This window comes from Lacerta agilis, chromosome 2 (genome assembly GCF_009819535.1).
Source record: "Lacerta agilis isolate rLacAgi1 chromosome 2, rLacAgi1.pri, whole genome shotgun sequence".
NCBI lineage: Eukaryota > Metazoa > Chordata > Lepidosauria > Squamata > Lacertidae > Lacerta > Lacerta agilis.
In genome coordinates this window covers 101,662,112-101,686,313 of record NC_046313.1, presented here as the reverse complement: position 1 = coordinate 101,686,313, position 24,202 = coordinate 101,662,112, and the positions used below count along the sequence as shown (strand labels likewise).

The 24,202-nt window shown below is 46.7% G+C and overlaps 1 protein-coding gene across 1 annotated transcript in view; it reads left to right on the top strand.

Moving 5' to 3' along the window:
- The first annotated feature begins 215 nt into the window (after positions 1-215).
- The window catches only part of IL17RE (interleukin 17 receptor E), a 30,841-nt gene continuing 6,854 nt past the window's right edge, over positions 216-24,202 (top strand). Inside the window, exons 1-13 of the mRNA XM_033141406.1 lie at positions 216-631; positions 5,513-5,531; positions 6,802-6,954; positions 8,031-8,122; positions 10,073-10,196; positions 11,075-11,217; positions 11,912-11,980; positions 13,091-13,160; positions 16,247-16,434; positions 17,555-17,602; positions 19,962-20,007; positions 22,565-22,716; positions 24,082-24,150. Coding sequence (XP_032997297.1) covers positions 512-631; positions 5,513-5,531; positions 6,802-6,954; positions 8,031-8,122; positions 10,073-10,196; positions 11,075-11,217; positions 11,912-11,980; positions 13,091-13,160; positions 16,247-16,434; positions 17,555-17,602; positions 19,962-20,007; positions 22,565-22,716; positions 24,082-24,150 — 1,293 coding nt within the window. The 5' untranslated portion in view covers positions 216-511. The remainder of the gene's footprint in view (positions 632-5,512; positions 5,532-6,801; positions 6,955-8,030; positions 8,123-10,072; positions 10,197-11,074; positions 11,218-11,911; positions 11,981-13,090; positions 13,161-16,246; positions 16,435-17,554; positions 17,603-19,961; positions 20,008-22,564; positions 22,717-24,081; positions 24,151-24,202) is intronic.

Sequence of the window (24,202 nt, the reverse complement as noted above, 5' to 3'; positions counted from 1 at the left end):
GGCATAGCCAGGATTTTTGTTAGGGGGTGTGTGGCCTTTTGTTGTAGGTGGGGGGGGCAGAACCTCAGTTTGCTATGTATTTTCATTGCTTGGGGGCAGCTGCCCCTCCCTGCTACCCCTGGTTACGCCCATGTCCAGGTTGCCCTTTAACCCCTTACCAAGGGCTAGAAATGATTAAGCTGAGCTGGGCTGTGTTCCTCCTCTCAGAGAACCCTGCAAAGGCATGGGGGCAGAAGGGGAAACGGAACCCCTCTGAGTTGCGGGTTTCGCAGGCTGTCCTAACAACAACACCCAGCAGCTGCTGGAACAGCTGCAGCTGCAGTAGCAGCAGCAGCCGAGGAATGCAGGCAGGCCAGACTGGTTAGGTTGGGGCAAGGCAGAGCAGGGAACGGAGAGACCGAGGGGTGGAGACTTGCCTGCGGCTGCCTGGCCTAGGTGTGCTGAGATCTGACTCTTCGACTGTTTAACAACAGCCATGTTCCGGCCTAGCTGAGCTCCAGCCCGGCACTCCATGGGGAGGACCACGCTGAGTGCCCTGCTGCTGCTGCCCACCGCCTTCCTGCTGAGCCTCTTGCATGCTGCACCCCGAAATCACCTGCCTCCTACCCGCCCGCAGCTCCTCACCAACTTCGTAAGCATGTTTTTACTTTTACGGGCGCAATGATATTGTTTTGGGGGCAAGGGGCGGGCAGTGGACGTTGCAGACCTCGTGCAGTGCTGGCAATTTAAGACGCAGGGCAACCCCAAAATTTGAGCGCTGAACCTTTATCAGTTGATGGGAAAGAGGGACATGGAAGAAAGCTGGGCACCCTTCTGAGTGCCAGGCTGTTTCTTGCGCTCCCTTGAAGCCAAGAGTTGCCCGGGCTGCTTTCTTGTTTGTTGTTTTAATGCAGGTGACAGGAAAATGCCCTTCTAGCTTCCTCTGCTTCTTTTATATGGCTGTCTTTGGGGGTTTGGGGGAAGCATGAGGAGAGATAATGCTGTGGTACGATATACCTGCAAATGTGTTCAGTCAGGGAACTGGAAAAGAGGCAGTGCGCTTAAGTATTGTCAGGAATGTGGTTCATAGTCCGTTAACGATTATGACAGCAAGGCAGGGTTGCAGTGCCCCGCAGAGCAACTGAAGTGAGGGCTGTCCGTGGTGGAAGTGCAGGATAGGGACCCTACAGCGGAGGACTCTCAGAAGAATCTGACACTCGCCCTGCTCTTTGGCTCTCTGGTTGGTTTTTTCTCTTTCCCCCCCTGTTGTACACACAACAGGGTGTATTCAGCTAAGTTGCCCTCACAGTTCAAATCAATGGACGTAACGTCGATTTCTTTCTTTCCTTTATGGTACTTTTATTTTTCAAATTTATGTAATAATCTGACAGTTGTTCAGGAAAATCAACAAATCTGCCATAGGAAATAAAATGGCTCCGGATCATAATATTCTGCAAGAAAATACGTCTTAACATAAAATTCTCCTAAGAAACGCTCCAGACCTCCTTGTATTTTTTTTCCATGGGAAGCAGTTAGTTTATGATGGGGGGGGGGTCATATAGGGGACAACCAGTTACCCCATAATTTATTTCTACATTCACTTGTCAGAGTTGTCAGTCTCCTTTTTTTGCATTGGGAAATGGCGCTGGAAAAAGGGAATTTCCCGCAAAAAAGGGAAAGTTGACAGCTATGCTTGCAATTCTTGCTCTTAGTTGGTTTTTGCCATTATAGCCAAATCCCGAACTTGTTAAGCCATTCCTTTCCACTTTTGAGCCATTAACATCCTTGCAGCTGTTAACAACTGGATGTATAGATCCTTACATTCTTTCTTTATGATAGGTGTTAACTAATGTCAGTGGGTCTACTTTGAGTAAAACTTAGGGCTTTTCCACACTTGTGCTTGGCCCGCTGCTTTCCCCTGAGAAAACCCTCAGTTTATTGCTGAATCGGTCCAAACGACAATGGGGCTTTCTATGGATTGCTGTTTGTTCCAGTTCAGCAGTAAAGAGCATGTTTTCCTGGGGAAAACTGCATGGCAAACAAAAATCTGCCTAGAAAGCACAGAACAAGCAGAAAACCTCTCGGACCTGTGATTACTGGATGTGGGACAAGCAAAGTGTGGATGAGCTGTTAGTTGGCTACCAGCCCTTATATTTCACAGAATCCCAGAATTGTCGAGTTAGAAAGGACCGCGAGGGCCATCTAGTCCAACCCCCTGCAATGCAGGATTTTTTTTGCCCAACGTGGGGCTCGAATTAAGAGCTTCATGCTCTACCGACCGAGCTACAAAGTGCATTGGTTCCCCTCCCCTCCATAAATAATTGCAGGAACTGTAGTTTACCCCTCAAAGAGCTACAGTTAGCAGCACCCTTAACAAACTACAGTTCCTAGGATTCTTTAGGGGAATTCATGAGCTTTAAATGTGTGTAATGCAGCCTTAGCGATTCCCATATTGCTAAGATAAACGTGTGCAGCTGGTGCGATAAAAGTGAATGCCAGTGCTAGGGGTTGTTAGGAAAGGGACTGAAAATAAAACTGCCGATATCGCAATGCTGCCAACTCGTGTACCGTTCTGGTTGCCTCACCTCAAAAAGGATATTGTAGCACGGAAAAAGTTTCAGAAAAGGAAGATTCAGAAGAGACAAAAGGAAGTATTTCTTCACACGGCGCATGGTGAAGCTAATAAACTCCTTCCTACAAGATGTGAAGAGCTGATGGCCATCAACTTAGATGGCTTTAAGGGAATTAGATTATTGCATTTTAATGTTCTGTTGGAAGCCACCCAGAGTGGATGGGGAAACCCAGCCAGATGGGCGGGGTATTAAAAAATTATTGTTATTATTATTATTATTATTAAACACATATCAATCAGAGTAGAGTCATTAAAATGAATGGACCTAACTTAGTCATGCTCGTTAATTTCAGTGCGTCTAAATCTTAGTTGAATACCACCCACAAACCCCATGCCTTATAAAAATATGGGGGGGGGGAACCCACCTGCTAAAACATTCCTTAAATGTCTTAATGCACTCACTCAAGCGAATGTGATCAGCGTTTCACATTATGGTAGACTAGGGATTATGCAGATCGAGAGTACATGTCTCCCTCCTTCTCACAAACTTTTGTGACAAGGAAATGGCTCATTCCTTATGTTTCCCTTTCCAGTGATGTGGAGCAGTCACCCTTCTCATGTGCCCTTAACATGCGACAGTCATCAGTTCTAATTGGGACAGTTTTAACCCAGGGGTCAGCAACCTTTTTGAGCCGTGGGCCAGTCCACCGTTCCTCAGACCAAGTGGTGGTCCGGACTATATTTTGAAAAAAAAATAATGAACAAATTCCTATGTCCCACAAATAACCCAGAGATGCATTTTAAATAAAAGCACACATTCTACTCATGTAAAAACACGCTGATTCCTGAACCATCCGCGGGCTGGATTGAGAAGGCGATTGGGCCGCATCCAGCCCCTGGGCCTTAGGTTGCCTACCCCTGTTTTCTTATCCATCGTTTGTTTTCCTACCGGATTGTTCCCCCCCCCACTGCCTCCGTATGCCAGTATCCCTGTAGTTAACAGTGGCCTCTTGGTTTGGGCCTGCTATAGGACTAAATAGCAGCCTCACAGATGATTCAGGAAGAGGGGGGTATACAGTGCTATTTTTCTAGAAAAAGAGGTGCCAGAACTTGTCACAAACACCTCCATTGTTCTCTTACAATGGCAATGGCACTCACCTGAGAGGTGCCGGAATGGAGCTCTGAGTACATTTCAATTTAAACCCACGGCACCCCCCTCTCATCCGCAGGGGCACATATCTGATTGAGTAAAATTTCAGCGGTAGCGCATGACCGCCTATTTGCCAGTGATTTATTATCGCTGAGGTGTGAGATGTTACACAATCAGAGATCCCTCTCTCCCCCACCAAACTTTGTGTGTGTGTGTGTGTGTGTTGTGTGTGGATAGATAGATAAATAGAGATCTAGTGTGAGAGAGATCAGCCTCATACATATGGAGAAAACCACATCTGTCGGGGCATGATAAGTATCCCTCCTCGGTGAGAATCAAATATGTGAGAGTCGAAGATGGAAGCGGAAGCAGCTTGTAAATTGTCACTTTCCTGTGATAATGATCACTTGTGGGTGACTAGACAGAAGTGTTAAAATCGTGGCTTATTCCACCCTGCCTTCCAAGCCACAAGTGACTTAAGATAGGATTGGGTGGGTGGGTGAACTAGTAGACTCGTCGTTTTTTTCAAGGCCGGCTCTACCCTTAAGCAGAGTGAGGCAACTGCCTCAGGCAGCGGCTCTTGAGGATCACAAAAGGCAGCAAATTATGAGAGGCACTGGGTTGTGTTTTTTTTTTAATGCTCATTTTTGCCTCAGGTGCCAAAATACCTTGGGTATGCCACACCTTGACTTTCATAGGAGGAGGGGGCCATTTGCTGTTCCAGTTCAGGCAGTAAAATGCTTTTGCTAGGCAGAGCTTTAGCGAGGCATTGAAACACCGGAGGCCTAGGCTGCGCACACATTTAAAGCACCCCTCCCCACAAATGCTGGGAACTGTAGCTCCATGAGAAGAAAACTACACTTCCCAGAATTTTTTGGGGGGTGAAGTGTCTTGGCTTCGTTGCTGAACTAAAGCACCTGGGGAGCTTAGGAGCCAACTCTTAAGGGGCCGAGGTCCCTTTGCCCCCCCATAAAATATTTAAGAGGGCCACCCCCAAATTGATGGGCATTTCCATTCAAATGGTGTGTGATCAGTTCTGCAGGGTAGGGTTTACCTGCCCCCCCTTTTATTCAAGTTGGTAGCCCTGCTGGGGAATAGCAGTGGCAAAGTGAGTTTTGTTTTGTTTATAAAATTTTATACCACCCTGCACCTGAAGGTCTCAGGGTGGTTCACAGCATAAAAATACAAAATAAAAACACAAAGTACATAATAAAAACAAGAATACAAACAAAACAAAACAATAGCCCCCCCTTCCCCCAAAACATTTCAAAGGACATATTGTTTCATTAAAAAAGTGCTATCTCACTGGGCGCCAGCACATTCACAAGGTTACTGATAGTCATATATTGTGGCTTAGTGTAATTGCGTGAACCAGACCGGTGGGATCTTCATAAATGAAATGCATGTTGTGTGAAGAACTACAGTGGAACCTCGGTTATTGAACGTAATCCGTTCTGAAAGACCGTTCGACTTCTGAAACGTTCGACAACCGAGGCGCAAAGGGCTGTCGGCAATTTCAATTGAGAAAATTGAGAAACGCGCCTCGGAAGCCATTCGATTTCTGAGGCGCGTTCAAAAACGGAAGCAATTACTTCCGGGTTTTCAGCATTTGGCTTCTGAGACGCTTGAAAACTGAGGTTCCACTGTACTTTCTTTACCTCTCAGCTTGCTTGGACTAGCAAACATTTGTGGACCCTGCCTGTCTGCTTTGCTTCCGGCAAATATGCTCCTGCCTTAGGATTGCAGGGGAGAGATACTGATTCCACTTTACCCCACTGAACTTTTCTTTCTCTCTTGTTTCTTTTTTCCAGGAATGCTGGAATGCTACTGGTGAGTAAGAAAACAAGCGCCCCTGTACCGCTGCTTGTGTGGCGGCTGTGATTGCAGCAAGGAACCATGGGCATTTTGGGGTGGAAATTGAAGAGAAAAGATTTTGGAACTCCTAAACTCTAGGATGTTGCTTGGCCTGGAGTGCAGGAAGGGTCATTGTGTTGCAGAATATAACAAAGGGTCCCTCTGGGCAATGTGTTTATCAAGCATTCATTGTGATTTGTTTGCATGGTGGTTATATGACAGTGAGCATTTGATGGATTAATCAATCTTGTAAAAGTTATATACCACTTGATTGTAGGGGGGGAACCTTAAAGTGATTTACCAAAAAGGTAAAGCAATAAAATTATCTCTGAAAAATTTGCAACCACAATTGAAAACATACAGAAAGTTAAAACCGTGATAGATTCGGTTGAAGAAAATTAAGACTTCTGCAAGCGTTCTAAACATCTGTGTAGGCTGCAATAGTCCTGTGTTCTTCCTGAATTGTTTGTGTGGTACTTAGATGTCTCCCCGTCATTCATTTTTTTCATCCCACACTTTTCAATGCATTACCCCATCGCTAATCCAAACCGCCAAAATAAATAAATCCTGTTTTGTTTCTTAAATCCGGATTTGTTGCTCTAGGGTGACACATGCTTCAATCTGCTTTAATTGCAACTGAATTGCTCCCACAAAATACTGACAGTCTGGAGGTTCCCAAAGGCTCAGTGCAGGCCAGTTTATTAAAAGTGTCACAGAGGTGTGAAGGTACATGCTTGAATGTTCCCCCATGGAGGGGTGTGTGTGGAAACCTGCGCACATAGAAAAAAGTGTGTCAGGGAGGCTCAACTGAAGGCTCAACTGAATCCTCCACCCTGACATGCTAGCTTTCTAGGTGTATGGAGCCTTACAGAGGGGGAAGGGAAAGAGAGACAGGCTAATGGCTTTTGAGTTGGAGGAGATGGCAAAGTGCTGGCAAGTGTGCTTATAGCTGGCTGGAGTACTGGGACTATAATTCAGATTTCCAGAGAAGACCCATGTTAAATCTATTGCAACAGAAGCGACAGAAGTTAGTTCATAGCACTTTAAACCCTAAGGCACCCTCCAGACGGGTGGTTTTTTTGCAGGTGTGTAACAGCTGTGCATTCTGCAAAGTGTCATGGACAGAATAATGGTGCATTGATGGGGGATTTATACTGGGCTGCCCACACCTCATTCCTCTTGGCTGGTTGTTCCAAGATGCTTCTCCAGCGTTATCCCATAATTGCATTACTGTTCTTTTCTACAGTGTATGGTGCCCTGCCTCGGTCCAAATTCCGATGCCAGCGGAAGCTGCAGGAAGACCTATCGTTGCGTGTGCCCAGCCTTAGCCTAAGCCCAGTTCAGCTGTTCCGCAAGGGCCAGACGTGTGTGCGTGTTCGCTTGGCTTTGAACGCTACAGGTATGATGTGGGAGAAGGCGGGGTGGGCCAGGGCCTGATCCAGCCAGGGTTCTTACAACAGGTGTGGCGAGGAAGAAGATTACAGTTAATATTTTTATTGTCAGGTAGGTAGCCGTGTTGGTCTGCCATAGCCAAAACAAAATAAAAAATAAAAAAAATCCTTCCAGACACGAAAGCTCATACTTAGTTGGTCTCTAAGGTGCTACTGGAAGGATTTTTTTATTTTTTTATTTTATTTTTATTGAAGTGTTCTCATGATGCAATAAGATATAGAAAACGAATGCAAATTGGATGTCGTTCAGAAGGATTAGGAGCGTGTCCAATTCTGGGCACCACAATTTAAGAAGGATGTTGACAAGCTGGAACGTGTGCTGAGGAGGGCAGCCAAGACGATCAAGGGTCTGGAAACCAAGCCTTATGAGGAACGGTTGAAGGAGCTGGGTATGCTTTGCCTGGAAAAGAGGAGACTGAGAAGAGATATGATAGCCATCTGTCACATGGAAGAGGAGACAAGTTTGTTTTCTCCTTCTCTGCAGTGCAGGATTCAAATCAATGTCTTCAAATTACAAGAAAGGAGATTCCAACTAAACTTCAGGGTGGGGGGGACTTTCTGACAGTAAGAGCTGTACGACGGTGGAACGGTCTCCCTCTGGAGCTTGTGGTCTCTCCTTCCTTGGAGGTTTTTAAGCACAGGTTGGATGGCCACCTGTCATGTATGATCTAGCTGAGGTTCCTGCATAGCTGGGGGTTGAACCAGATGACCGTTGGGGGCCTTTCCAACTCTACGGCTCCCAAGCTTTGATTAAATTCTAGCACCTATTGGGCCCAGGAATTTAGGGGACCCTGGCACCCACAAACTCATAACAATATTATGTACTTGTTCAGTAGACCACCTTGTAAGCGCCAGGAGAGGTAGACTGCTTCTACTGCTTCGAAACTGCCGTATTAAGTGGCATACAAATTATTCAATAAAAGTAATAAATAATACCAGGGTTCAGTGAAGATTTGTGTTGCCTTGGACTGCCTCTCTCTCCCCTTGGCACTATTTTCTCTCTCTCTCTCTTTCCTGACCTTAGGCATTGAAGGACTGGAGCTGCATTTCCTGGTTATAAGTTCTAAACGCTCTGGCTGGCTTCAGATCTTCAGAGGAGCAAACGCTGGAACCTTGGTTAGTTATCACCATTCCTATGGACGTGTTGGAGTCTGATTGGGAGGCTTCTCTCCTGCCACTCAACAGGATGTAGCTGCCTTCTGTTTATTAGCTGTATGAAAGGCCCAAATTCAGCTGATTAAGTTCTCCTTTATCTCCGTGTTGGGAAATGCTTCAGAACTTCTGCTTGCCAGCACAGGAGTTCTGTGCCAGGAAAGAAAGGTGGAAACATATACACCACAACCCCCTTTTTGACGGTTGCTTTGGGAAACGACTAGTCTTCATACATTCATAGTGGTGTCTTTCAACAGCAGCGCATACATATTTGCAAAATGTAGGAGCAACGTGTAATTTTCTGGGTACCTAAATTCTTGGGGTGGGAGGGAGTTGTAGTACGGTAACCTCTGGAGGGTCACAGATTCCTCAACCTTGGCCTCGGTTTTAGAAATGGCAGAAACTTGGCTCTGCTTCCCAGTCCCCCATCTTTCGATGGTCCTAGCAATGTATCAGACGCCGAGATTATTTTGTGTTCTAAGGGATGTCTGTGGCCTGAAGTAGAAAAGGTACAGAGGACAGGACTGAACCCTAAAAAACTTGCTGTCAGTGGTCAACACAACTCCTTGAGAGAGCCAGTGTGGTGTAGTGGTTAAGAGTGGTAGACTCGTAATCTGGTGAACCAGGTTTGTGTCCCTGCTCCTCCACATGCAGCTGCTAGGTGACCTTGACACTTCTCTGAAGTCTCTCAGCTCACCTCACAGAGCATTTGTTGTGGGGGAGGAAGGGAAAGGAGAATGTTAGCCACTTGGAGACTCCTTCAGGTAGTGATAAAGCGGGATATCAAATCCAAACTCTTCTTCTCTTCTTCTTGTAAGTTCATAATGAATGGGGATGTCCTTGAGTTTGTGCACAGTGAGGACCTGTTGGGTGACGGCAACAAGCATGCATGCTCTTCTAGGCTTAGGGATCGTTGTGCCCTTGAGTTTCAGGCGGACTTGAGGAATGGCACCCCATCTCTTACGAGCAAGGCTTGTGGGGAAAATAATGTGTGGAAGTACAGTGGTACCTTGGTTTAAGTACAGCTTAGTTTACAAACAACTTGGATTAAGAATGCTGCAAACCCAGAAGTAGGTTTGTGAACTTTGCCTTGGAAGCAGAACATGTTCCGCTTCCTGTTGAGTGTGTTCCATTTATAAATTGAATCCCCCGCTGCTATGGGAAAGCATGCCTTGGTTTATGAACGCTTTGGTTTAAGAACAGACTTCTGGAATGGATTAAGTTTGTAAACCAAGGTACTACAGTGGTACCTCAGGTTACATACGCTTCAGGTTACATACTCCGCTAACCCAGAAATAACACTTCAGGTTAAGAACTTTGCTTCAGGATAAGAACAGAAATTGTGCCCAGGCAGTGCAGCGGCAGCGGGAGGCCCCATTAGCTAAAGTGGTGCTTCAGGTTAAGAATAGTTTCAGGTTAAGAACGGACCTCCGGAACGAATTAAGTTCTTAACCCGAGGTACCACTGTACTGTACTTCCTTTCTACAATTAACTGATGAAGAAGACTTGGGAATTAACATAATTTGCTTCAGCCTTTTAAGGTTAAATTCATGAGGGCTTTTTATTTTTATTTTTACAAATTGAAAACTGGTATGTTCAAGACCCTGCGCAAGTCACTGGATTTCATTTTGTACTCACAACTGCTGCTCCATTGCCAAGATATTCACGGTGACACCTCATACCCCAAAAAGCACTGGGTGTGATGATGCAGTAGAGTGTGAAGTCTGGCTTGTATGTTTTGTGGACTCTTGCTGTTTAAGAGATTCACCAGATAATCGCTTACAGAGCAATAGCGTAGCAGCAACAAGTTACAGGGGTTACTCCAGCTTGGGGCAGGCCAAGATTCCAGCATGATTTACAAGCAGGGGATATGGGTGAGCAGCACCATTCTCACTGTGGCATTCCCTTCTCCAGTGGCAGGTGCTGTTTGACTGTTTCCCAGCAGAGAGTGGCCGCCGGGTGCTTGTTTCGCTGGAAACCATTCCTGGCGGGGTGCTGAGCATGAACGAAAGCCTTTTCATCCCTCACAACCAATTAGGTAAGACATGGCTAGAATACACACAGGCCTGGCCTACTGCCATTGCTGAGGGGTCTGGAATTCTGTGCCTAGAAAAATCTTCAAATTCTGTGCTGGGGGGAAATGGTGCTCAGTAAACACTGGTCATAGATGGTATTCAAAGTGCCCTCCTTGGCATCCCAGAATTGTTCTGAGTAAAAGGACTCTCTGAGTAATACCCCTCCCCACTCTCTCACTATATACATAAGGGTCTGGTGACTTCTGTTTCAGTGTATCTGAAGAAGTGTGCATGCACACAAAAGCTCATACCAAGAACAAACTTAGTTGGTCTCTAAGGTGCTGCCGGAAGGATTTTTTTTTTTTTTTTTTTTTTTTGGCTATGGCAGACCAACACGGCTACCTACCTGAAACCAGAATTGTTCTAGTTACAGGTGGGTAGCCGTGTTGGTCTGCCATAGTCGAAACAAAAAAGAAAATTCTTTCCAGTGGTGTATCTGAAGAAGTGTGCATGCACACGAAAGCTCATACCAAGAACAAACTCAGTTGGTCTCTAAGGTGCTACTGGAAAGAATTTTCTATTTTGTTCAGAATTGTTCTGTGACCAATGCAGAAGGGAGAGAGGCCAAGGTCTTAGATGAGCATAACATATTTCTGTTACTTGCACATGCAAGAATTTAATCCTATATCAAAGTACACACAATGGCTGATAGCCAATAGAATATGCAATAATAGCAGGATAATCCTGTGTGGCTTTGCAACATTTCCATACCAACGCCATGTGTTACCTCACATACACAAAGCCTTGAAACACATCTGTTGCAGCAGCAGCAGCAGCGTTCCAAATGTCCTGCTCCAGGTTGGGTTTTCTCCTCTGCCACAGCCTGTTTTTCCTTCCCCAGAAGTTCCAGAGTTCCACCACAGATGGGTGCCAGCAGCACGGGCTATTGAGGTGTCTGTCACCGAGGGCCCTGACATCACAGTACGCCTCTGCCACCAGCTGGCTCTGGAGTGCGAGGAACTGCGCCAGCCTTTCCACCAGCAGGTGAGACCTTAGAGGGGAAGGATGCAGAGGAGGAACAGAAATGGACCCATCTAAAAGAAGATAAAAGTCCCTACCAGAGAAAAATGGCAGATCATGTTGATGGATTATGACGAAATGGCTAAAACGACCGGAAATAGCCAACATCAGGAAGACCAAAATTTTAATAAGGAATTGGGGGGGGGGGGAATTATAACTTACCTTAAAGACCATTGTAAACATTTAAAATCATTAGTAGGATTGCAATATCACTTGTAGGTTAATGGTGAATTTTGGACACAATGGAGATTTAAAAGATCTGGATCATCGTAAAAGATGCGGGAGGAAATGATTAACAATAGGAACCACAAAGGGGAGGAGGGAAGTCCAAGAGATTCCTTGGAATCTTGTTTTTATGTTTGGTCTATGTTTGATATATGACTGCAAAAGTTTAATCTGAAAAACCAAATAAATTTAGAAAGAAGGGAGGAAAAGAAAGAAAAGAAATGGACCCGTCTAGTAGGAAGGAAGAGCAAGGAGGCTGTTGCTTCCTGTACAAACAATAAAACAATAAAATAATGGGGGCGTGGGGGAGGAAAAGGCAGGACCAACAGACTGGAGGGATATGAAGGGGAATGTATGGGCTGAGTAAGAAGAATTACAAGCTTATATTCTGTGCCAGAGCCTCAATGTTATGGCCTTGTTCTCCTCTTCCCAGGTTCTGGTCTCCAAGCATCACCCTGCTCTGCTGACGTATGAGCTCCTGCTCCCATGCTTATGTATCGAGGTGCGTGCACATCATGCTGAGGGGCCCACCGTTCCAACACTTTTCAGTGGGAGGCACGTCTAGAGACACATCTCCCTTGTGGGTGGGTGGTTGGGCGGGGAGATGCACAAACCGAACAGGGAGGGGACAGAACAGGGGTCCCCAAACTAAGGTCTGCGGGCTGGATAAGGCCCAAGGGACTTGTTTATCCGGCCTGCGGTGACCGCTGCCACCGCCCGCTCTTACCGTTGCTGCACTACGCAGCTACCCACTTTCTGGTCGGAGGAGCACTGGAAATAACTTGTACGCATGCGCACACGCTATTTCCGGTGCACATCTGGGTCGGAGAAGGCACACAAGCTATTTCCGGTGCTCCTCCAACCCGGAAGTTCGCCGGAAATAGCGTGTGCGCATGCGTATGGGCGCGCGCTCCCCTGCCCTCCGGCCCGCCACGTGATTGGTGCTGGAGACACCGGCCCGAGGCGCGGTAAGTTTGCTGACCCCTGGGGAAGAAGGATTAAAATAGCCTTCTGCAACCTGGTTCCCTCTGACTGCTTTGGACTGTAACCCCCCACCAGCTGTTGTAGTCCAAAACAACTGGGGAGCACCAAGCTGGGGAAGGCTGGAGGAGAGGAACGTGAGCTGGGGCTTACTTCTGTGGCTCAGTCTTGTGGCAGGTTTCGCTTAGGTTTGTGGGTGGCTGTGTCTTTTAAAGATTCTGAGAGCCCCTCCCACCCACACCAGGCCCTCTAAAGAAAGTGGCCATGTGGCCAAGGCTGGCCAGGGGACAGAACATCCAAGAATGCTTCCAGATGGGTGTTGATTGCGGGATGGTTGCTCTTTATGCATGCAACTTTTGCAGCTTCGTTGGCATCAAATTCCAGTCCATCATTCCCCACGCCCCCACCAATTTCATCCGGATTTGACTTGTTTGTGAACGACCCGTTTACAGTGTTAAGCCCCCCACCCCAAGCCCACAATCTGGAAGCACCCCAGGACAGAATGGGCTCACCTGTCATTTTTTCTTGGGTGCCTCTTAGCACATGGGTGGGAGCCCCCCTGGGGACCGCAGAGGGAATCAAGGCTGGGAAGCAGCCCACTTGGATCTAACTTCCCTCACTTCTGTTCCAGGCATCGTATCATGAGCACCACGACAGCCTGCGCAAAAAAGCGTGCCCTTTCTGGGATCAGCCAGAGGCCTGTGAGTTTTTGCTTTATTCTGACAGCGGGGCTCTGCCAATGCTGTCTAGCTCTGTTGCTGCTAGGGCTGCATGGTGTGACGAACCTCCACCTCAAACTCTCCCCTTGTTACTAAGTTACGTTTTTACTCAGGTGTTCTGGGTTAAATTAACTCTCACCCCACCTGTCCCTTTGAGGTCCGTCTGTTACTGTCTTTCCCTTTATTTAATAAACTGGGAATCTCTTAGTAACAGGGGTTTTACTGTCCAGCGGACGGGTTATTTCCACTGCTCTGGGCTTTGGGGTTAAACCTCTCTTTTGCCTATAGTTCGGGGCCTCTCTTTATTAGATCCCCTCACTATACCAGTTGACTAAGCCCTCTTAGCAACTTTGTGGCAAACCCAGGTTTCTTGCCCACTAGCCCCTCCTGAGGGAATTCTAAGACACAAACTATCTTCTTTCAGATTAGTTTTGCCCTTTACCTGAACTCCCCTCCTCAAGAGCTTAGATAACCTGCTGGACCAAAAGAACGACGACTTGGCTCAAAAAACAAGAGTTCTTTATTTAATACAAAGCATAGCGGTTTCAGTATAGGTTCATAAGCTTAGTTCGTTATCAGTGTATATTCTTTGTTTCATCAACATAAACCTAAACACATCTTTAATGTTCCTAACCTAACCTAAACCTAACTTCTCCACACACCCTCCTTCTTCAGTCACCACTCTCCAACCCCCCAATCAACCACCCTAACGGCAGCTCCCTCCTTTTAAAATGCGGAATGTCCCGCCTCTCAAGGGTGTCTGTCACTCTACCTGGGGATTCCATTAACCCTTAAAACTCCCTGGGTCTCTAAACAGCCCCTAACTATAACCTGATTCATCACATACATGGCTATTATGGCAATAGTGTTTATTTTAGGTAGGTAAGGTCTGCTGTGGAGGACAGGCATGCCAAATTTATTTGCTAGTGTCAGGGAACTGCCACCGGGCAGCGGGAGTGGGGCTGAGGCTCTGTCAGAATACAGAGAGCCCCGATGCCACCTGGACAGCAGTACCTCTTCCGTCGCGGGAAGCAGCAATGCCTCTAGTAGGGAGGAGAGGGAAATGGGCAGCCGGGTGGGGAAAGGGCTTGGAGATACTGCGGAGAGCCCCAGCGCCTCATCTCGTCTGGCTGACCAGGAGGGAGGTACGACATTTCCAGCCCCAATTGCGCAGAGGGGTGAAACGCAAGGAGGGGAGGAGGAGGAGACTCGGGGTCCCAAAATTCTTACGTTGGGGATGTAGCCAGAAAGGGCCACTCCCGGATTCTGCGAGTGACTGAGATGGTCATGAACTTGCTTGCTCTGCACTGTAAATAATTTTGCACAATAAATCTGATAAAAGACATGCCGGAGTTTCTGCCTCGTTACTCCTGAGTAACCACCATAAGGACCTTACAGCTAGCCTCTGCTCCTGTGCCTTTGACGGGACCTTGGTGTGCAGGTGTTAGCAAGTATGCATAGCTTCTTGCTGTGAAATGTTCACCTGCTGTTTTCTGCACATTGAGCTGCTGTTAAAGGTGGAGAAGTAGAGCAGACTGCTTTTTCTCTGGTCAGTTAGCCCTAATGAAAGAATGCAGCCCCCTGTTCAATTAGAACTAAATTGCTCTCTGGCTCTGCCCATTAGACTAATAATGCATTTAAAAAGGTAAAGGGACCCCTGACCATTAGGTCCAGTCGTGTCCGACTCTGGGGTTGCGGCGCTCATCTCGCTCTATAGGCCAAGGGAGCCGGCGTTTGTCCGCAGACAGCTTCCGGGTCATGTGGCCAGCATGACAAAGCCGCTTTCTAGCGAACCAGAGCAGCGCACGGAAACGCCGTTTACCTTCCCGCCGGAGCGGTCCCTATTTATCTACTTGCACTTTGATGTGCTTTCGAACTGCTAGGTGGGCAGGAGCTGGGACCGAACTACAGGAGCTCACCCCGTCGCAGGGATTCAAACCACCGAACTTCTGATCGGCAAGCCCTAGACTCTGTGGTTTAAGCCACAGCGCCACCTGGGTCCCTAATAATGCATTTACTTGGGTATAAAAATGAGGTGCTATTGGTGTTCCTGCCCCCCTTGTTTTTTGTTTTGCTGGAAGTGCCTACTTGATTCAATAAAGAGTCCAGCAGACAAAGAGAGAGCCAATGTGATGTAGTGGTTAAAGGGCACAACTTGAACTAGGTAGTTCTGGGTAATAATAATAATAATAATAATAATAATTATATTATTATTATTATTATTATTTTCTTCTTTCTTTCTTTCTTTCTTTCTTCTTTCTTTCTTCTTTCTTTCTTCTTTCTTTCTTTCTTCTTTCTTTCTTTCTTTCTTTCTCTTTCTTTCTTTCTTTTCTTTCTTTCTTTCTTTCTTTCTTCTTTTTTCTTTCTTTCTTTCTTTCTTTCTTTCTTTCTTCTTTCTTTCTTTCTTTCTTTCTTTCTTTTCTTTCTTCTTTCTTTTCTTGCTTTCTTTCTTTTTTCTTTCTTTCTTTCTTCTTTTCTTTCTTTTCTTCTTTCTTTCTTTCTTTCTTTCTTTCTTTCTTTCTTTCTTTCTTTCTTTCTTCCTTTCTTTCTTTCTTCTTTTCTTTCTTTCTTTCTTTCTTCTTTCTTTCTTTCTTTCTTTTTTCTTCTTTCTTTCTTTCTTTCTTTCTTTCGTTCTTTCTTTCTTTCTTTCTTCTTTTCTTTTCTTTCTTTCTTCTTTCTTTTTCTTTCTTCTTTCTTCTTTTCTTTCTTTCTTTCTTTCTTTCTTTCTTTCTTTCTTTCTTTCTTTCTTCCCCGCCCATCTGGCTGGGTTTCCCCAGCCACTCTGGGCTGCTTCCAACAAAACATTAAAAATACAACAAAACATCAAACATTAAAAACTTCCCTAAACAGGGCTGCCTTCAAATGTCTTCTAAAAGTCAGATAGTTGTTTATTTCCTTGACATCTGATGGGAGGGCGTTCCACAGGGCAGGCGCCACCACCGAGAAGGCCCTCTGCTTGGTTCCAACAGCATGCACTAGGCCACAGGTTCCTCATCCCTGTTATAAGATATCAGTGTCTATTGGGGACTCAACAGTCTTAATCACCTCCGCTCCTGCCTCTCTTCTAGATGGTCCAGATCTGTGGTCCTCGGTGATTTTTCGCAACTACAGCAACAGCGGCAAGGCTGAAATGGCTATGTCTCTGAGCGGCCGCTGCCTGCTTCATCCCACTGCTTCCCTATGCTGGAAAGAAAGCGCCGCTCCGGGTGCGGCCTGTCAAGACATCCCCAATTCCACAGTCACAGGATTACGTCAGGTGAAGGGGTGGGACGGTCATATTAGCTCGGTGGGGTGGTAACGGGTAACGATCCAAGGGTGCTCTTATGGTGACGTTTGTTCAGAACTGATGCCTGCCTTCCCTACCTGCTTGTGGTAGAGCTCGGTTTGCCGCAGCAGGTAGGGAAAGGGAGCAGTAGAGGCACGTGGAGGGATATTTAGCTGCTGAATCATTGCTTGATGCCTTTGAGCCACCAAGGCAGGGGACTGGCAAGCCTGTTTGCACAAACAAGTGGTTCAGGCTTAAGCAGTATGTGCTCGTTAAGGGTAAATACTTATTGGTGCTCCTTCCCCAATGTAAAGAGTAAAAGAGGGGAGATTGGGGTGTTTAAAGGATGGCTGAACTGGAGGAAGCGTTAGGGCTTGTCAACACGTCCACTTGTTTCGTGCCTTGAAAGCACAGGTTCAAGCAGTTTCCCACTTGTCCTGTGCTTTTTTGTGCTGGGTGCCAGCGTGGCGTAGCGGTTAAGAGCGGTGGACTCGTAATCTGGGGAACCGGGTTTGCGTCCCCGCTCCTCCACATGCAGCTGCTGGGTGACCTTGGGCTAGTCACACTTCTCTGAAGTCTCTCAGCCCCACTCACCTCACAGAGTGTTTGTTGTGGGGGAGGAAGGGAAAGGAGCTAGTTAGCCGCTTTGAGACTCCTTAAGGGGAGTGAAAGGCGGGATATCAAGTCCAAACTCTTCTTCTTCTTTTCCCAAGGAATAATAATAATAATAAATTTTATTATTTGCACCCTGCCCATCTGACTGGGTTGCCCCAGGCACTCTGGGCGGCTTCCAACCTATAGAAAAACATAATAAAACATTACTCATTAGAAAGCTTGCCTTCAATGCTGAATTGCATCAAATGTCAATCTGTTGGCCCGGCTCGCAGGAGTGTATGGGAGTTGGATGCCAACAACATCTGAAAAGTCACAGATTCCCTCACCCTTGCTATGTCGGGTTGTGGAAATTGATATAGGAGAGAAGATAACAGAGTGCTTTTGAAATGATCTTACTGTGCCTTATTGCATAGAGGTCTTGCATACTAAGCGATAGATGGATATTGCGAATAAACGAAACAAGACTATCCTCGCATGTGTTTTTTTCTTTCTCTAGGAGTATATCTTTAAGGAGGTGGATGTTCACCCTCGGCTCTGCTTCAAGGTGAGGCCTGCTCCCCAGTCGCTACTCGCACCGGACACTTGCAAGTCGGTTACCTAGTGCCAGATCTTCTCTGCCCAAATCTGTTGCCACTTGCAGCCATCTGGACTCTGCACAGTCTCAGGAAAGCAATGGAAAGCTTGGGAGTTGTATTACCATCATAGGATTGAGTAGATAGCATTGGGATATAGATGTTTGTGTGCTTTAAAAAAAAAGTGAACTTCACTTCTGTTATTGCGGAAGGATATGACTTGGCATGCCCTGATCTGGACAAGGTGGTCCTCAACCAAGGGATGTCCTCTCAAGGCCTATCCAAGGCTCACCTAGTGTAAGGTCCTTAGTTGGTTGCTCATGAGTAAACAGGCAGGACTCCGCTGTTTCCTTTTATAGTTTTATTGTGCAACTATGTACAGTGCAGAGCTAAAAAGTTCATGTCTGTATCAAGTGGTGTCAGAATCCGGGAATGGCTCCTTCCGGTTCTGACCCCAACAAAAGAGTTTCGGTATACAAAAACCCCGCCTTCCATCCTTTCGTTTCACCCCATGACGCCTTTGGGGCGACGGAAGTTGCGTACCCCCTGTATCGCCCTTGGGACCAGGGAAGTGTTGGGTCTCTCTTACATCCCCAGAGCCTCAACTCCCCTTCCCCTGAGAACCATGCCCCTCCTCTCCATGCCCCTCCTCTCCCTTCGCTGCCAGAGGAGGAGCTGCTGGCCAGGTGGGACTGGGGCTCTCTGTAGCATCCTGAGAGCCCTTCCACCACCTTGCGCTGCATCGGGGACAGTTCCCTGACACCTAGGCTTGTCCCAATCCTAGAAAGCCCAAGCCTGAGGTACTGATGAGCTCTCAGTCCCTGCTGGGGGTTTTCCATACGTCACAGAGTATGAAAAAGGTTACACTCGATAAGCCTTCAAAAGCATAAAGCTTTTGTCCAAAGGAAGACAGACCATGTGATGTGCAGTGCAGTCATATGAAGGTTGACTCAGGAGGAAGTTCCACTGTGTCCAATGGGGCTGACTTTCTTATAAATCTTTTTTTTTAATTGTGTTTTACATTGCGAATTTAAATTCAAACAATAAACAACAACATCTTCATCATCATTGAGGATTCCCTGAATCCTTTGACTCCCCTCCACCCTTCCATGGTTACCATTTCCAATCTTTTCCAACTGCTTCACTTATTTTCTCTATTTTTCTTATATAATCCAATTTTACCTTAGTTTTTAGGACATTGCAAACGTTATCCAAATCCTGCTGAAGTTTTTGGTTGTTTACAATGTACATGGTGCTGACTCCCAAGTCTGCAGTCTTAGGGGCTCCGGATAAGCCATAGTCGTGGGCTCAAACTGCAAGCACAAAAATTCAGTTAAGACATTAGGAAGCTGCCTTATACTGAGTCATCACACCATAGGTCCTTCTACCTCCACATTGCTTGCACTGACTGGTAGCAGCTCTCCATGGTTTCAGGCATATTCTCACCCTGGTCTGGAGATGCCAAGGATTGAACATGGGACCTTCTGTGTGCAAGGTGGATGATCTGCCGCTGAGCCAAAGCCATGCTGTCCTTGCGACTGGCTAACTGTCTGGGTGTTGGTGCACTGGGACAGGTTGCTTTCTGGGGTGGCGTGGAATCTTCATTGCTGGAGCTCAGGGATGTGGCTCAGCGGTAGAGCATCTGCTGCTTTGTAGGCAGGAGGTCGCTGGTTCGATCCCCAGCATCTCCAGGTAGGGCTAGGAGTCTGAAATCCCGGAAGGCCATTTCCCAGCCATTGTAGGCAGTAGTGAGCAAGATGGAACAATGGTTAGACTCGTTAAAAAGCAGCTCCCCATGTCTTTTATTATAAGAGCAGGTTTGGATAAATACTTGATGGTTTTAGTTTTAAGTTGGCTTGATCGATGAGATCAATTCAAGTCCTACACAGTGGTACCTCGGAAGTCGAATGGAATCCGTCACAGAAGTCCGTCCGACTTCCAAAACATTTGGAAACCAAGGCACGGCTTCCGATTGGCTGCAGGAAGCTCCTACAGCCAATCGGAAGCTGCGTCGCACGTTCGGGTTCCAAAGAACGTTTGCAAACCAGAACAATCACTTCCGGGGTTGCAGCATTCGGGAGCCAAAACGTCCGACTCGCAAGGCTTTTGGGATCCAAGGTACGACTGCATTCAAGGTTGTCCGTCACTGGAGGAATGGGGAGGTGGGTTTTCTTTCCCCGCTAAAGGTGTTTGAAGGAAGGCAGGGGGGTAGAATTGAGGACTGCTGCTGATTTTGTTGTTCTTTCATTCTGTGAGTGTGAGTTGCTGGTTTGGTTTAACCAGCCCCAGCTCTTCCAGTGATCCGGTTTCTTTGCTGTCTGTCTTTTCTAGTTTTCCTATGGAAACAGCGTCCACATTAAGTGCCCACTCCAGACAGGTGAGTCTGCAGCTCAAACCCACTGGTTTGGTATCATAGGTTGATGGGGAGGTGATGATTGGGGCAAGGGAGGCGATTTCCTTCTCACTGAACCAGAGATCATGCTCATTAGGGTTGCAAGCACGGACCCAAAGCTGTTTTCTCTGCCTGTACATTCCTTTCCCATCATGACAGTAAGACACAAGTCGTCTCATTGCTGTTCAGCTGTCAATGGAGGCTGGTGCTTGTTGGGACTGGTAGGGCAGAAGGGAAGGAGGCCGACAGTAGATGGAGCCAGAGCCAATGGCAGGCAGAGCCAACTGAATCTGGTTTTGTGTCCATTCTCTGCCATACTAAGTCCTATAAAGGGAACACTAAGGAATAGGATAGAGGCTGTCAGCCACTGCTTTCTCTGTCTTGGCTGTAAGTAAGGAGACAGGCTTGTAAGGGCAGTCTGGGTGCCCCCACTCAGCTGTTAATGGCATGATAGCCTGCTTTGAGATTAGTCACTGGCAACCCCAGTGCTCAGACAGAGTCTCTGTCTTTGCCTCCCTGCAACATAATGTTGCACACCACCCCAATCTCATGAGCAGTGGGAGATTTCAGGGGTTGCAGACGCTTTCCCAGAGTCGAGAGCCCACCCTGCTACCTGTGATTTTTTCCCCCACCCCCTTTCGAGATGCCAGGAATTAACCCAGCACCTTTTACAAACAAATCACAGGCTGTACCTCTGGGTTACATCCCTTTTGCACGTCGTCGCTCAAGCTTTCCGTCCAGGGAAGCTGTCACTTAACCAAAGGGAGAAATGCTGTGCAGAAAAACTGATCTGTAGTACAGTGGTACCTCGACTTATGAATTTAATCCGTTCCGAATGCACATTCGTAGGTCGAAAAATTCGTAAGTCAAAAAAAGCGATTTTCCCATAGGAATGCATTGGAAACGAAAAATTCGGAAAAATTCATAAGTCGAGTAAACCGCATCTAAAATTCATAAGTCGAGTAAGCCCCATCTAAAACCGCCAACGGATGTCCATTCGTAAGTTGAAAAATTCGTATGTCGAGTAATTCGTAAGTCGAGGTACCACTGTATTTTTATTGCGGGGGTACAGGCCTCTGCTAGGGAGGAGAGAACCCTGATCAGCTGATGTTGTTTTCCAGCATTTTTTGTGACTGGTAGCTGCCCAGCTGTTAGTGTAAATCAGGGGTCAGCAAACTTTTTCAGCAGGGGGCCGGACTATATTTTGAAGGGGGGAAATGAACAAATTCCTATGCCCCACAAATAACCCAGAGATGCATTTTAAATAAAAGCACACATTCTACTCATGTAAAAACACGCTGATTCCTGGACCGTCCATGGGCCGGATTTAGAAGGCGATTGGGCCAGATCCGGCCCCCGGGCCTTAGTTTGCCTACACATGGTGTAAATGCACGGTCCTCTTAACTGGCAGAAAATGTGTTGACCATAAACAATGAACGAATGAAACAAAAGACTTCCTTGGTGTTTGTAGTAAGTCTAAAGCAAGGTGAAGATTCTCGCCCCAACGTTGTTTTGTGAAAACAGCATGGCTTGTTATGTGGATTTTAAAGTTGAATGTCCCTGCTTAGTTTTGAGCAGTCTTGTAACTTGTTTCCCTTTAATCTGGAAGAGCTGTGTTTGCATTGTTAACACTGAAACACAATTGCACCCTCATGTGGTGAAGTAGCAGAAACAGAATGCTCACAGCCTACAGTTGTCGCTGGTGTAAGTGGCGCTGAACTAACCGCAAGGATACCTATTTATGGTTTATTCACTTGCCCCTGCTTTAGTTTTTTTTTTATAAACCTGTGTTGATTTGGATGTGTTTTCAGAAGATGGCAAAAGGATTTATCTAAATTTATCTGGCAGGGGAAGAAACCTAGAATAAAATATAAGATCTTGACAGACTCCAAGGAGAGAGGTGGATTCTCCCTGCCAGACCTAAGGATTTATTTTGAAGTGGCAGCCTTTTGTTGGCTAAAGGACTGGTTTAAGCTAGAAAACACGGATGTGTTGGACTTGGAGGGACACGATAATGTTTTTGGCTGGCACGCATATCTTTGGTACGATAAGGTTAAGGCCCACAAGGCTTTTAAGAATCATGTCATTAGAAATGCCTTGTATCAGGTTTGGATTCGAAACAAAGACTTATTGGAGAGAAAGACCCCTAGATGGATATCTCCAGTGGAGGCTAAGGCCTATAAGAGTGATTTGGATGCGTTGCCTAAACTCCACCTTCTGGGATGTATTTTATGCATGTATGATGTTGTTACGCGGCTTACGCGGGCATTACGTTCCAAGGCACCGTGCGTTTATGTGAAATCGCGTATATTCGAAACACCATTGGAAAAGCCTAGAAACACCCCCATTTCACCTCCACCCTGTTCTGCCCTTTTCTGTGTAGTTTCTTTGACGTTTCCAGGTTCAGCGCACATGCGCAGTCACATGCATATCGGATGCGCCTAAAATTTTATAAGAATCTAATTTTTTGTTTAAAGTGCAAACATATGCCTTAAAAGGTCTGAGACATTAGAACAACTTGGTGCCGTTTTTTTCTTCCTAGACACTGCCTGGAATGTATCTATGAGTGTCAAGCCTTGGCAGCTCCACTTGCACTTTCATTCTCGCGTACCAGCATCCTTCAGCTCGGCCTTATGTCAGAAGCAATCTCCGCGCCAGTGTGAGCCTGAACCACCTGTCTACACCATCACCCATGTAAGTGACTTTTGGAGCTGGAGAGGAGGAGGGTTAACTTGGGTTGGGATCCACGCGGAGTGGTCCAAACCAACAAAATTAATTTCAGAAGGGAGAAATGTAAGGTTCTGCACTTAGGCAGGAAGAACCAGCTGCACAAATATAGGATGGGGGACACCTGGCTCGCCAGTAGTGCGTGTGAAAAGGATCTAGGGCGGGTCTTAGTGGACCACAAGCTGAGCATGAGTCAACACTGTGATGCAGCAGCAAAAAAAGCTAATCCTATTCTAGGCTGCATCAGTAGAAGCATACAGCGTCCAGATCAAGGGAAGTAATGTTGTTGTTGTTGTTCAGTCGTTCAGTCGTGTCCGACTCTTCGTGACCCCATGGACCAGAGCACGCCAGGCACGCCTATCCTTCACTGCCTCCCGCAGTTTGGCCAAACTCATGTTAGTAGCTTCGAGAACACTGTCCAACCATCTCATCCTCTGTCGTCCCCTTCTCCTTGTGCCCTCCATCTTTCCCAACATCAGGGTCTTTTCCAGGGAGTCTTCTCTTCTCATGAGGTGGCCAAAGTACTGGAGCCTCAACTTCAGGATCTGTCCTTCTAGTGAGCACCCAGGGCCGATTTCCTTGAAAATGGATAGGTTTGATCTTCTTGCAGTCCATGGGACTCTCAAGAGTCTCCTCCATCAGCATAATTCAAAAGCATCAATTCTTCGGCGATCTGCCAGAGTAATAGTACTGCTCTATTCTGCCTTGGTCAGACTGCACCTGGAGTACTGTGGCCAGTTCTGGGTACCACAATTTAAGAAGGATATTGGCAAGCTGGAACGTGTGCAGAGGAGGGCGACCAAGATGATCAAAAGTCTGGAAACTAAGGGTTGTGAAGAACAGTTGAAGGAGCTGGGTATGTTCAGCCTGGAAAAGAGAACACCGAGAGGAGAGGAGATATGATAGCCATCTTCAGATATCTGAAGGGCTGTCACGTGGAAAACGGAGCAAGATTGTTTTCTCCTGCTCTGGAGGGTAGGAGTCGAACCAATGGCTTCAAGTTACAAGAAAGGAGATTTCGGCTAAACATCAGGAAGATCTTTCTGACAGTACAAGCTGTTTGATAGTGGAACGAAATCCCTCGGGAGGTGATAGGCTCTCCTCCTTTGGAGGTTTTTAAGCAGAGGTTGGATGGCCATCTGTCGTGGATGCTTTAGCTGAGATTTCTGCATTGTAGGGAGGTTGGACTAGATGACCCTTGGGGTGCCTTCCAACTCTACAGTTCTATGATTCTATAATAGGTGAGGGAAGGTGCGGTAAATGGGCTGCATTTTGTTCTGGAGTGAGACAGAGGACTGGGCCTCATGTCCAACTCACCCTTATGTTTTGCAGCTAGAGGGATCAAGCCTGGGAGACCTGGACCTCATCCTTCCTTGGCGGACCTTGACAAGTTGTGTACTGGTAAGGACCAACCTAAGCCCCAACCCACCCTGTGTTGTAATATACATTGGAT